This window comes from Camelus ferus, chromosome 18 (genome assembly GCF_009834535.1).
Source record: "Camelus ferus isolate YT-003-E chromosome 18, BCGSAC_Cfer_1.0, whole genome shotgun sequence".
Lineage (NCBI taxonomy): Eukaryota > Metazoa > Chordata > Mammalia > Artiodactyla > Camelidae > Camelus > Camelus ferus.
Genome location: NC_045713.1, coordinates 13,940,450 through 13,952,995, shown reverse-complemented (window position 1 = coordinate 13,952,995; position 12,546 = coordinate 13,940,450). Strand labels below are relative to the sequence as shown.

General features: G+C 49.8%; 2 protein-coding genes across 6 annotated transcripts in view; one reads left to right on the top strand and one right to left on the bottom strand.

Moving 5' to 3' along the window:
• LOC102512074 (ATP-binding cassette sub-family A member 17-like) overlaps positions 1-3,540 on the bottom strand; it is a 108,722-nt gene extending 105,182 nt beyond the window's left edge. Inside the window, 1 exon segment of the mRNA XM_014562744.2 lies at positions 2,512-3,540. The gene's annotated coding sequence lies outside the window, so the exon portion shown is untranslated.
• Positions 2,283-12,546, top strand: part of ABCA3 (ATP binding cassette subfamily A member 3) — a 44,021-nt gene continuing 33,757 nt past the window's right edge. For 3 of the 5 annotated variants that reach the window (XM_032460213.1, XM_032460212.1, XM_032460209.1), the window contains exons 1-5: positions 2,283-2,481; positions 9,085-9,290; positions 10,258-10,449; positions 11,274-11,402; positions 11,550-11,814. In XM_032460213.1, the coding sequence (XP_032316104.1) occupies positions 11,349-11,402; positions 11,550-11,814 (319 nt within the window). In that variant the 5' untranslated portion in view covers positions 2,283-2,481; positions 9,085-9,290; positions 10,258-10,449; positions 11,274-11,348. Of the gene's footprint in view, positions 2,482-9,084; positions 9,291-9,504; positions 9,637-10,257; positions 10,450-11,273; positions 11,403-11,549; positions 11,815-12,546 lie in introns of all 5 variants that reach the window. The other 2 variants (XM_032460211.1, XM_032460210.1) reach the window with 2 other exon arrangements.

The window sequence follows — 12,546 nt, the reverse complement described above, 5'->3', positions numbered from 1 at the left end:
CAAAGTTACGACCATTATGTGGGCCTCCCATTGGAAGGAGATTAGATGGGGCATCTAGATTTGTTTTGTCTGTTTCAATAGTGGGCCGTGAGCAGACCTTTGATGAATTTTTTCAGTGGTTGTTGAAGAGCATCAAAAGAGTCCAGCCAACTATGGGCAGTTGTTTTTGAAGGAGAGTCCAGAGCCTGAAATCTTTACACATGAATCTTCCTTTGTCAGTGACCTTCCCAATTATAATTAATAATGATTACAATAGCAGGGGGAGTGTATAGCTCAAGCGGTAGAGTGCATGCTTAGCAGGCATGAGGTCATCGGTTCAGTCCCCAGTACCTCCATAAAGAAAGAAAGAAATAAGAACACCTAACTACCTCCCCCCAAAACAAAGTGCAAATAATAATAATTACAATAGCAAGCATCCTAACTTGAGTAAGAAAAAAGATATAGACCTCTCTGCAATTGTCTGTCTTGACCTACATGCTCATTCTTTTTCTGGTAACCTCCACCTTCATCTTCCACATAAGGGAAATTCTGAGTCAGCCAGTTCTGTTCCTGGATTTGGTTATACAGAACTGGGATCAAGTTTAGAAACGGTTTGAAAAAACTGCAAGGTGTAATTAATTTAATTTAGAAATGGGAAGGACTGGTTCTTGAAATAAAAAAGATTAAGGAAGCAGCAGGGTGAGAAGGACCAGTCAGCCAGGTTCACAGAGTTTTTCCCAACACTTTTGTTGAGAGGAAGGGGGTGCAAGTCTGTAAGGAATGCTGGGGAGAGAGGGTTTCTAGAAGATTTTCCAACACATTAATAATCCACTTCCCCACCCACCCAGTAATTGCCTTCATTTTTTTTTTCTGTATCCTCATTACAGAGACCAGGCTATATAAAAGTCTCTCGTAATATCCACATTATACTACCTTTTATTTGACATTGATACGTCAGGCATTGTGATAAGCACTTACGCTTTTTTTCATGTAACTCTAAAATACAAAATACCTTTGAGTTCGGTCTTATCTAGTTAATATTAGGGATAAGAAATTGAGGTTCGTAAAGTTAAAATGACATGCCTGCGCTAGTCAGGGGATCAGGTCAAGATCTGAAACCATGTCTTTGTGACCCTTTCATTCAACAAACATTTATCAAGTGCCTCCTCTGTCCCAGGCGTTCTAGGATCCTAGGATGCAGCCATGAACTAAACAAAACCCCTTTTTTCATGGAGCCCGTCTTCCAGTGAGAGGGACAGGAGAAAAGCAAACAAGTACATAACACTTCAGAAAGCCGATGTGATGAAGTAAATAAAACGAGGCAATGAGACGCCCTATCACTAATCCATATCACTGTCTTTGGGTGGCAGAAGTAAGCCTCCCGACTTGGGTCATTACTTTACGGTTCAATCAGTGGTGTCCTCATCCCAGAGGCGCGCTGGGAGCGGGGACCGGGACTGTGCTGGTCAGCAGGCGGCGTTCGGGGCGCAGGCCGGCCCAGCTCCTACCCAGCAACCTCTGCAGGGAACCGCCAGAGACCAGGTCGGGGCCGGGGGCACCCAAGCAGCCGACCGACAGGTGGACGTCGGGCCGCGGGAGGATCCTCAGAAGCGACCGGCTACTGGCAGCGCTCAAGACCTGGGCGGTCGGGACCGCGTCGCCCGCCCGCACTCTAGCCCAGGCCACCCTCAGCCCCACGCGGTCCCTGCCATGAGACCCTCCGCCTAGGTGACCCCTGCCGGGCCTCGGGACCCTCCCATTCAAGGTGACCCCAACCCAGCCTCAGGACACTCTCGGCTTCAGGTGACTCTGACCCGATCTGTGACCCTCCTGGGGTGACCCCGACTAACTCTCCACCCTCCTGCCTGCGGTGACCCCCGAGGCCTCCCTGCCCCTCTGAATTGCACTCTGTGACCCTGGCCACATCCAGGGATGCTGGGCTTTCCTGCCTACCCCGTGGTCATTTTCTAGAAATTTCCTCACCCAACGTCCACCCCGGGGGACCCAAAGCGTAAAAGCACCCTCCCTCTGAGAGAAGAGGGCCCTGCGCCACACAAAAGACAATGCCGAAGGGCCCATGGAAGATGGCCAGCGAAGGTATAGGTTCCGGCGATGACTATTTCAGCCGCCTGGAAGTGCGTGCGATTCTCCTCTAGGGGGTCTAGCCCTCGCCCAGGCTGCCACGTCGCGCGCCCCCTGCCGGCCGTGCCGCAGGAACGCGGAGCACTGCGCAGGCGCGGGCAAGGGGTGGGCTGGGCGGGCCGGGAACCCGCAGGGGCGATCCACTGCGCACGCGCGAGCCGGCCGGCGCGCCCCCTGCAGGAGTCGGAGCAGCCTGGTCATCAGCCGGTCGTGGGTCGCAGGCGCCCCCTCCCCGCGGTGGCTGTCTAGCAGCTGTCAGCATCTGTCGCCGCCGCCGTCGCTGTGAGGCCAAAGCGGAGCCAGGGGCCGAGGGAGGGGACCCCGCGAGAGGACAGCGCGCCGCCCCGGCGCCAAGGGTCGGTGAGTGACACCCGGACCCGCAGATCGCACCTGCTGGCTCCCAGGGCTCGTAGCTCCGAGGCCGCTTCCCCGCCGGGGCCGTCCTCCCCACCGCAGGCTGTCTCCCTCCCCGGCCTGCATGCCCGCCCCTCCCGCGGCCCTGCCCCGCCTCTGCCCTGCCCCTGCCCTGCCTCTGCCCTGCCCCTGCCCTGTCTGCGCCCTCAGGCGCCGGCCCAGCAGGTGCACCTTCTCGCAGTGCCAGGCCGCCCTGCCTGACTCAGGCTTCCTCTCGGCACGAGCCTCTGGGCGTGTCCCTATCCGCTCCTGCAGCTCCCCAAAGCCGGCCCCCCTTGGAGAAACTTAACCTTCCAGGAGCTAGAATCACTGCAAAATCCTTTATGCCGGGTGGAGGAGGGTGGGCAGACAATTACCACGTTAGGACCCGCTGGCGTTTATCTGGCAGACACTTTGAACACTTGTCTGCCAGCGCCATGCAGCATCCCAGGCTGGGGAGGGCTGAGACAGGGCCGCCAAGGATGCTGCTGGCTCATCTCTCGTTGCAGGATTCCCAGGGTCGGTGGGAATGCTTCCCCATAACGGAGTCCGCCCTGCTCCCAAACCCTCATTCTGATGAGTCTCAAAATGGGGTCCAGTGTTAGTGGTGGGAGTTGTGTAGGGGACAGAAGGAAGAGGACCTCCTTGTTTAGGCAGAGGGAACTGCAACAGCCCTGGTGCCCACGATCAGGCTGTATTTGGTACGAATTTGTGTTTACGTAGATATTGGCTCTTTCCTGAAGTAGACTATAAGCTTCGTGAGGGCAGGGAGTGTCCCAAGCGTGAGGGCTTAGTACAGGTGCCTCTTGCTAATTTGGTGCATGAATGAATGCCCCTTCCTCACTTCCTGGAACGTTGCCTAATTAAAGCCATTACCTTATGGGGTTATTTCTGTTTGTTTGCCCCTTTGCTTCCTGACCTGTGAGCTCCTTGAAGGCACAGGTTGGATCTTGTTGGGGCTTGCATTCCTAGAACGGAGCCAGTGCCTGGCACATGACAGGCACTCAAGGAATGCTTGTTGAGTGAGTGACTGAGACCCTGTACAAGATGCAAGTGAAGAAGTTATGCTCTTTTCTCCTGAGCAACTATATCATTTGATTCAGAACATTTTGATGCTGCCTTTTGTAAACTTGAAAAAATTAAGGACGTTTTCCTTTAGAAAGTTTACATCGTTGCAAATGTAAAAGAAAGGGAAAATAGATTAAAATGGTTGCTGTGGGAATCCCCTCCCCACCTTTTTAACTTCTTAGAGGGTTTTTTTTTTCATTGAACATTTGCTTACTATATTCAACAAACAGGATGACATCATTCCTTCTCTAAGGTGATCTACCACCATTCTGATGAAACAGACTTTTTGAACGAGAGCAGGGAGCTCAAGTTGTTTTTTTTAAAAGTCACTAGCTTTTCACAGTGCATATGCCAGGCAGTGTCATGGGAACCTGTTTTGACTTAGTCTCAGCTGGGAGGGCCCAGGTAAGACACCCTAGTTGACAGTTTCTTCTCAGCAGTGCTTCCTGAAGCAACAGTAGACTCCTCTGCTATTGAGTCTGTTTAGGAGGAAGCATTCTAGAACTCTGGGGAAAATGATGGGCAAGGCTCTGTGCACGATTGGGCACCTCAGGATGGAGCTAAAGAGATGATTTAGTCACAAGTAACTGACATAAGACAGAACCAAATAAATGTCTCTTGAGACATGCAGAAAAATTGCCACTAGTGGAAGACACTTGTGGACAGAGGTGGAGGGATGGCTTTCACCAAAATGAGAAGGTCTCAACCGTGGCTGCCTGTTGGAATCACCGGGAAAGAGCCCCACGCCCAGACCACAGTCCAAAGTCTCCGGGGTGAGCCTAGGCATCAGTTTCTGTCTTAAAGCACAGTGGAAGATTCCGCTGTGCAGCCAAGACCAAGAACCCCTGAACCAGCCAGGGTTGTCAGTGGCCACTTCACAGAGGGGCTAGGACTGGGCTGGGAAACGATAGGGATGATTTCTGCAAGTAGAGACGAGAATGGTGGGTGATAACTCCAAGCACACAAAACCACAGAAAGCCTACACACCTCTGGGGAAGTGTAAGGCATGTCAGTCCCTGGCCTAGGAGACTCGGGCAGGGCCTGTGCCCTTGAGTGGCTGAGTTGTTTGCCACGTTCGGAGAGATTTGGAGTCAGCAGGCAGGAAGGCGCCATCACAGGAGCAAAGTAATGGGCTTGCTGCCTTGCTTGTTACAGAAGAGCCATGGTTACCTCTCTCTGGGGATTCTCAGTTGCCTCATTACCTCATTTCCTACACCTAGAGGGGCAGAAGGCTAGCGGGGCGGGAAACGGGACCAAGGCTGAAGCAGGGGTTAGGAGAGCAGGCAGTGGCACAGATTTTGTGGAACTCTCTCCCGATGGCCTCCTTTGGGCCACACCTTTGGTTTAAAAATACACCCCACCACCTCCTGCCATTTTACAATCACTCGAAAGGATTGTAAAACTTCAGCTATTAAGTCTTTTTTTCAACGATGTAAACTCAGAGCCACCTGATCCTAAGGAGCCGGCCACCCCAACCCAGGACAGTACAGGTGGTGGCACTGAGTGTGAGGACCTATAAACCAGGTCTCCATGTGGACCTACTAATGCAAATGACCACCACCTTGAACCTGGCCTCTTGGGGCTCTTGGACAATGACTGAGGCTTGTGGATTTGTTCCTGCCTTATCCAGACAAGGGCCATTTGTGTAACTAAGTTGTCCACAAGCTTTTTTTCTTGTGCTCTGCTGTAGGTAAAAGAATTTGAGTGTGTACCACCATATACTTTATTTATTTATTTAAAACAGATCACTGTATACTACTGTCCTGAATACTATGACATAGAAATATATTTAGATACAGTCTTTTGAATGGATGAGAGGTGAAGACAATTAAATGTTTTAATGTGTTAATAGTACAAGATATATCATACAAACGTACACTGTTTTTAAAAGAAAGCCATGTGATCAGGTCAACATCCCATGTATAAACTCTTGGTGAAATCTGAGTCCAGCATTTAAAGGTCTGGTCCTGAGTTCTGTTTGTTCCAGTTCCTGGTTCTTCAGGCGCTCGCAGGTAAACACACAGAACCTCAGGAAGGCAGGTGGACTATGCCATGCGTCCAGTACTTGGTTTTCAATCCTGCTCGCCGATCGTTCAAGGGCTCTGATGAATTTGGGCTGGTCAGTGTTCAGGGGCTATCAGGGAGGGAGGAAATTCCGGTTCCCAAAGCTCGTGGTGTGCAGGTGTGTCTGTGTGCCTGTGGGTGGCACCCTTGGCAGCGCAGTCACAAGCGTGGGGAAACGTCTCCAAACATCTGTTTTTGTAAATATTCTGTTCTTGGCACAGATTATTTTGAAAAGCTGTAACTCTCAAGCATTGTCACTTTTCCTTTGAAGGGACAGATATAAGTGCATTGGGTTAAAATCAGTAAGCTGGCTGACACATTACTGAATTCATTTGTTATTGAAAAAAAAAGAAAACGGTTTCCAGGTTTGAAACTTCTCATGAAAGAAAATGTGTATTTCCTCCTTAGGTTCTAAGTCACAGGATAAACAGGTATTCGTGGACATTCCCTACGATCACTCGAAAGGATTGTAAAACTTCAGCTATTAAGTCTTTTTTTCAGTTGACCCAACCGTGATATCATGAAGCGTAGAAACTCCAAAACACCCAAGACACTTCGAGTAAACTAGTAGGCAAGGGCCCACCATCACCTCCATGTCACGGAGACCCTCCTCTGTCAGGATGCTGTAGCCACTGACACACAGGCCTGCAAGAGTGCCATGGTGCATCCCCATACTAAATATTAATAAAGCCAATTTTTAAAACATTTTTTCTTTCTTTTTTTTTAATAGTGAAATGGTTTTTTTTGTCTTAATGGAGGTACTGGGGATTGAACCCAGGACCTTGTGCATGCTAGGCACATGCTCTACCACTGAGCTATACCCATTCCTCTCTACTTTTTTTAAAACATTTCTGTTCTTAAAGAAAACTACTTATAAGTAGAATTTCTCATCATTCCTTTACTCCAGTAGGTTGTCTTGCTTACCCACCTTGAAGATCAATAGTGGGGTTCACTGGTGGGGACCATGCTCTATAAATGTGCCTGCTATCTTCAGCCTTTTTTTTTTTTTTTGACAGTGCTTATTTGGACATTCATCTGTAGAATCCACTGATTTAGATAGTCTCACAATTTAAAAGATTATGTACTGGACAAAAATTTAAGTAAAACAGAACACCCTTGAGCAGCATTGCTAAACATTTTGAATGCCCTCACATCCCTGCCAACCCACCCAACTCCCACTCCACCCATCTCTCTTCTTGGCACAGCATCCAAGGCCTTGGTCGGCTTCCCGATCTGGCTCAGTCCCTGCTGCTCACTCCCCAGCCACTCAAAGTTACTTGCTGTTCCACACACACTCTTTCACTTCTTCGTGATCTTATAATACCCTCCCCACGCTAGCTAACAAGAAACTTGGGACTGGCCTCCTGTGTCATCTCCTCCTGGGAGCCTTCCCAGAGCTCACTCTATCTTATGCGTACACACACACACACACACACGAATTCTGGTCTTCTCCAGAATCCCCTGATGTTTTGTTGGGCTTCAGTTATAGCAATTACAGCACATGCAGGCATTTGCAGACTGTGAACTCCTTGGATTAAGAACACTGTGATTTTCATTTCCAAATCCTTAGTACCTGGAATAAGTGCCCATCACACAGTAAGCACTTGGCAAATGTTTGTTGGATGGGTAAATGCTTTCTTGTCTTGTGTGTCCTAAAAGACCACAGATTCTACCAGCAAACGTTAAGTACCTGTCATGCCTTCTTCAGCCTGTGCGCACGTAGACTTTTAATACCACTGACTGTTGTGGGCTCCCCATGTCATGAAGGAAATGCTTTCCTAGCTGAGACCCATCTCGGTCCTTGGGAAAAGTGCCAAGTGCTGGCCAGTGCCACCAACAAAGCCATCCCTATTCCACACCTCTGGTAAGGAGGGTAGAGCCATGGTTGTCTGCTCCCTATGTGACAGCAGGATGTCTGCCTGTGGCTTTGCTGAGACTCCCTAACTCCTACCCATGCCTTCCTCCAGGCCTGTGCAGACTTAGGCGTCCGTGGAAAGAGATGCCCTGAACCCAGAATGTGACAGAACACGTGACATAACAGCATGTGCCTTGCCTAGGGCCCTGTCCACCTCTGCTTGTTGGTCCGGAGGTCCACTCGGCAGTGACCTCTCTAGAAGTATTATCACCATTCTGTTCTGTATGTACAGAAATTTTTTAAAAGTCCTCTGCATGGGCACATAGAACCTGGAAGATGTATTCAAGCCCATAATGAGGAAAATCCCCAAATAAGGAAGTGGGGCAGAGATAGGGTGGGGATCGGGACCTCTCAACATGCAGTGAGCACTGCTGAGCGTCAGCCTGCCCGGCACAGTGCTCCCAAACTGAAACAACCATCTTCAGAGGAATCCTGTGTGCCTTCTTTGAGAGAGTTCTCAGAAATCAGCAGCCCCTAGTATACACTCACTCTGGACCAGCTCAATTGCTTGCCTGAAAAAGTAAACATTGAGATACTCAATGACTTGTGTAACGTTTAATATTTTAACAGTAAGCAAACAAGCCTTTCAGTGGTAAAAACAGCTTTCCCTTCCCTTCCTGGCTCTGTCCCGGGAGGAGGGAAGTGAGTCTCTGTGGGAAGTCCTCAGACGCTCTTGTGGGGCCTTGCAAGTGGCCGGAGCCAGAGCAATGGCCTTGGAGTGGACCGTGCCGGGGCTGATTCTGGACTGCAGCCCCTGCCACTTCTGGGGGACTCGGAGTGCCGCGGTGTCAAGTGGGGTGGGGAGGGAACTTGAACTTCCTTTTCTCGTGTACATTGGCTTTTGTAACCAGAAAGCTTCCTAGATTTTGTAATTCGGGGATTCTCCTCCTTGACCTTCCTTTTTTGCTCAAACAGAGCAGATGCGGGTATGCCGTTCAGTGAGACTTCAGATGAAGCCTGGCAGGTGCAGAGCAACGGGCTGGGTGCTTTGGGGAGACAGAAACCCGTAACATGTCTATTAAGGTGGTGGGGCTCAGGGGATATTTTTTCTTTTTGATTTCTAATGTTATGTTCTGGAAGAAATATCTACAAGTTTGATAAAGATGTTTCCTGCTTTGGGACACACAAGGATGTAGGGGGGCCATGGTGAAAACACAGACTGAGAGGTTCGGATCCTGGCTCTGTGGCGTTCTTGCTGTGTGATCCTGGGCCAAGTGCTTCCTCCTGGTTTCTTAGTCTATGAAAGGGTGATGATACCAGAAGCCAGGGCTGGACTAGGAGGCTCTATAAGTATAAAAGTATATAAAGTAAAAGCCTTTTATGGTTTATTGTACCAGGAGAGAAGAAAGAACCATCCCAGTGGGCTGTGTTTTCCTAAATCCATATAGTTCTTTGGTATTGGACTTGGTTCTGTTTAAGTAACGTGCCTGTGATCTGTCTTGCACTTTGACTTTCTAACTTGGGGAGGGGTGTTTTATGAATATTGTTTAAACTATGCTCTAGCGCCCTCCATTTGCCCAAAGGTGCCGGAGAGTCATGCCAGCGAGCCCTAGGCCCCTCCTGATGTCCCCAGAGGCGTCAGTGCTCCAGAACCCCAAGGTCACCCCGCCGCACTCCAGAGGCCTGCTGGCCCCACCCCAGAGCCCTCTGTGCAGGGCCGCCTCCTCCCAGCCGGTCCTCTCATAGCCCCAGAGGAGGACCTCAGCCAGGAGCCTCTCTCAGGACTCAGGTCAGTTCCCAGATGCTACCGTCTAGTGTTGTCCTCCTGGGAAGGTGGGCGGTCTGTCTTTATGCCCTCCCAACCCACCGGGGCCTCAAGAGATGGGATTAAGCCTGGGGATGTGTCATTTCTTGGCCAGACTTTTCCAGAAAAGGAAGTTAGCAACTTCTCTGACAAGAAGGCTTCTTTGAATTGTGACCTTTTTCTATTCCCCTCTTGGTAGTGGGAGAAAGTTCATCTTGGCCAAACCAGACGCCCGTCAGCCCACTATGGGGATGATCGGCCCCGGCCGGAGACTGGTTTCCCTTCTCAGCCTACACCACTTCTTGAAAATTTTCATAAACCACAATCCCTTGTGGGTAACATTTCACGACTGCTCTTTTATTAACTGTCTATGACTGATTTTAAGACAGGTTTTCTATCCTGCTGATTTTAAAAGAATTTGGATAATTTATTAAGTTGTCACTTAATAGCACTTCATACTATTTTATCTTTAATCACCTCACATCTTAACCATGTGGTTAATTAAAAGCCACATTTTAAATTGATTTGTAAATAATTTGTTGCAATTGTGTTTTCTACAGATATTTACTGACTACCCTTTAAAGCATAAATTTTGAGGAACTACTATTAGACAAATATGGACAGGCACTTTTTTTTTTTAAAGCAAGAGTTTAATTTAAATATGATCTTTACTGGGAATGAGCTTCAACCAACTGAAGCCAAAAGTAAAACTGGCTGTTTCAGGAGAAGAAAAAAAACTCTTGCTTTGTGTGCACTGGGTCTCGAGCTGGGCTCTTCAGGGCTGCAGCGTTAGAGCGCAGTAACTAACAAATGCTTTACCAGCCTGTCTGTCTGAGCCTTCCGCACAGTCCTAACCTGCCTGGTAAATGGTGTTGGGTTAGTATCGGCCTGAATGTGGTGCTGATTCAGAACTCCTCCCCTGTGAGTCATGGCTACTTCTCCCCACTTGAAGGACTGTGAGTTGTAGAGGGCTCCTCTCCACTCCACCTGCATCTCTGGGGCCTTCACTCTTCTGCTGCCCTCACTGCCCACCTGCGATCCAAGCCTTGGCCTTCACGCCCACAGATTCCAGAATGTGGTGCTTCTGTGTCGTGGGCGTCCCGGGGTCTTGCTGAGCTGACTCAAACCCCTTCCTTCTCTACAGGTTAGTGTCTGATGAACTCTGGGCTGGGTTCTCTGCTTCTCACACTTGAAATCTCATGAAATAAATTTCCCTAAATTGAGGGAGACCTTTATAAACCTCTGTTCTTATTTCTGCCATCACCATGTCTGATAATCTCTAGCCGATTTTCCCAACTCTGTGTGCCAGATTTAAATGTAACATTCATACATGACAGAGTAGATTTTCTCTGGAGGAAAATGACCAGTCTCATGTGGAAGCTCACAGACCACTGCTCACAGTTAAAGCAGGAAAAACTGGTCCTTAGGGTTCAAGGCAAGAGAATACACACCATCTTACCACTCATGTGTCCGCCTGCAGTGTCTGCTTCTGGGTCAAGACCACTGAGGGCCCCCATTCCAAACTCTCCCCCTGCTCCCCCACAGCACTCCCCAGGTCTTAGAAATCACCCTGCAGCCAGGACACTAAGCTGAGTTTCCTTTTGCTGTTCTGTGATGGTGGAGGGTAAAACCAGTCAGAAAGGGGAATCCCATCAGTCTGAATATTTTTCTAAGAAACAGCACATTCATACGAACTGTGGAGACCGTCTGAATAGCATTCATCAGATGACGACCACTCCAGCGGTCACGTTGCTTATACAAGCCCTACCATTGATCTTACCTGTTGAGAAGAAATGAAGTCAGCTTCCTAAGAGTGTACATTCTCTAAGCATACGGTGCAGAAGTGGCGCCTCTCCCTCCCGCGTGCTGTTTTGAGTTGGGGTGGGACAAGAGGAAGGGAGGAGAAACACAGAGAATAAGCCTTGTGTCTCAAAACTGACTCTTCCCCACTTTCCCCGCCTTCCCCAGACACTCAGGATTCACGTTTCACCAAAACTCTAACTTTCTGTCTTTGGTCCACAAATCACACCCCCTCCAGCAAGGATGGCAGCACTTAGGCAGCTGGCACTCCTGCTCTGGAAGAACTACACTTTGCAGGTGGGTCTGACCCCAGCGGGGCGCCATGGAGTTGGGGGCTCGGGGCAGGAGAGGAACCTGGAGGAGGGGGAGTCCGCGGGAGGGGGCTCTGTGAGCCCCTCGCCTCTGCCTCACGCTCATCCGCATGTGGTCTCCATTTCTCTTCAGAAACGGAAGGTCCTGGTGACCGTCTTGGAACTCTTCCTGCCCTTACTGTTCTCTGGGATCCTGATTTGGCTTCGCCTGAAGATCCAGTCGGAGAATGTGCCCAATGCCACCGTCTACCCCGGCCAGTCCATCCGGGAGCTGCCCCTGTTCTTCAGCTTCCCTCCTCCAGAAGACACCTGGGAGCTGGCCTATGTCCCATCCCAGAGTGATGCTGTGAAGACCATCACGGAGACGGTGAGGAGGATGCTGGTGATCAACATGAGAGGTAGGTGATGTCGCTGTGGGGCTCAGGGCCAGAGAGGCAGGGACCAGCCAAGTGGGGCGCCGTGGCCAGACACAGTCTCTCCTTTCATTGGCCGCATTGCTGGGCGAATCCCTCGGCTCTGTGATGTGTCTCGTTATAAAACAAGGGCCAGGGTTGTGAGGGCCATGTGGAGTAACGTGCATGACAGTTTAGCAGCACCAGACTGTGACTCCTCAGAGTAGAAATGGCCGTCCACGTACCCCAGCAGAGCTCTTTAACTACCTGGGCAAGGTGTGTTGGGGTGCACAGTGCCAAGAACCTTTTCCCGGATGTGGTTTTGGGAGGACAGCCCTAACCAGAGTCAACAGGAAGCCTATTGAGGGACATTCCCAGTAAAAGTGCCAGTTGTCTTCACTAGGTCTTTGCTTTCAGAATATAAAATATTATCCCTTTTTCTCTCCCTCTTGATTTTGGCACATAACCTCCTGTGGCCTGTTTAATTCAGGGGAGCAAACACTTAGGGGAAGACCCCTGGTCCCTCACTAAGTGATTGTAGTAAAACCCTTTGTGTGAAATGGGGTCTGGGTGACAGAGAAATCGCTGAAGTATCTGTTAGTGCCCACTTGAATTTTTTAAGCACGCTGTTATGGTTATGAGAGCGGGAGACTGACGCAGGCTGCAGAGCCCGGTGGGTGGTGGCCACCCACATGGAGGGGGCCACTTACGGACTCAGCATTGCTGCCAGCCCTGCTC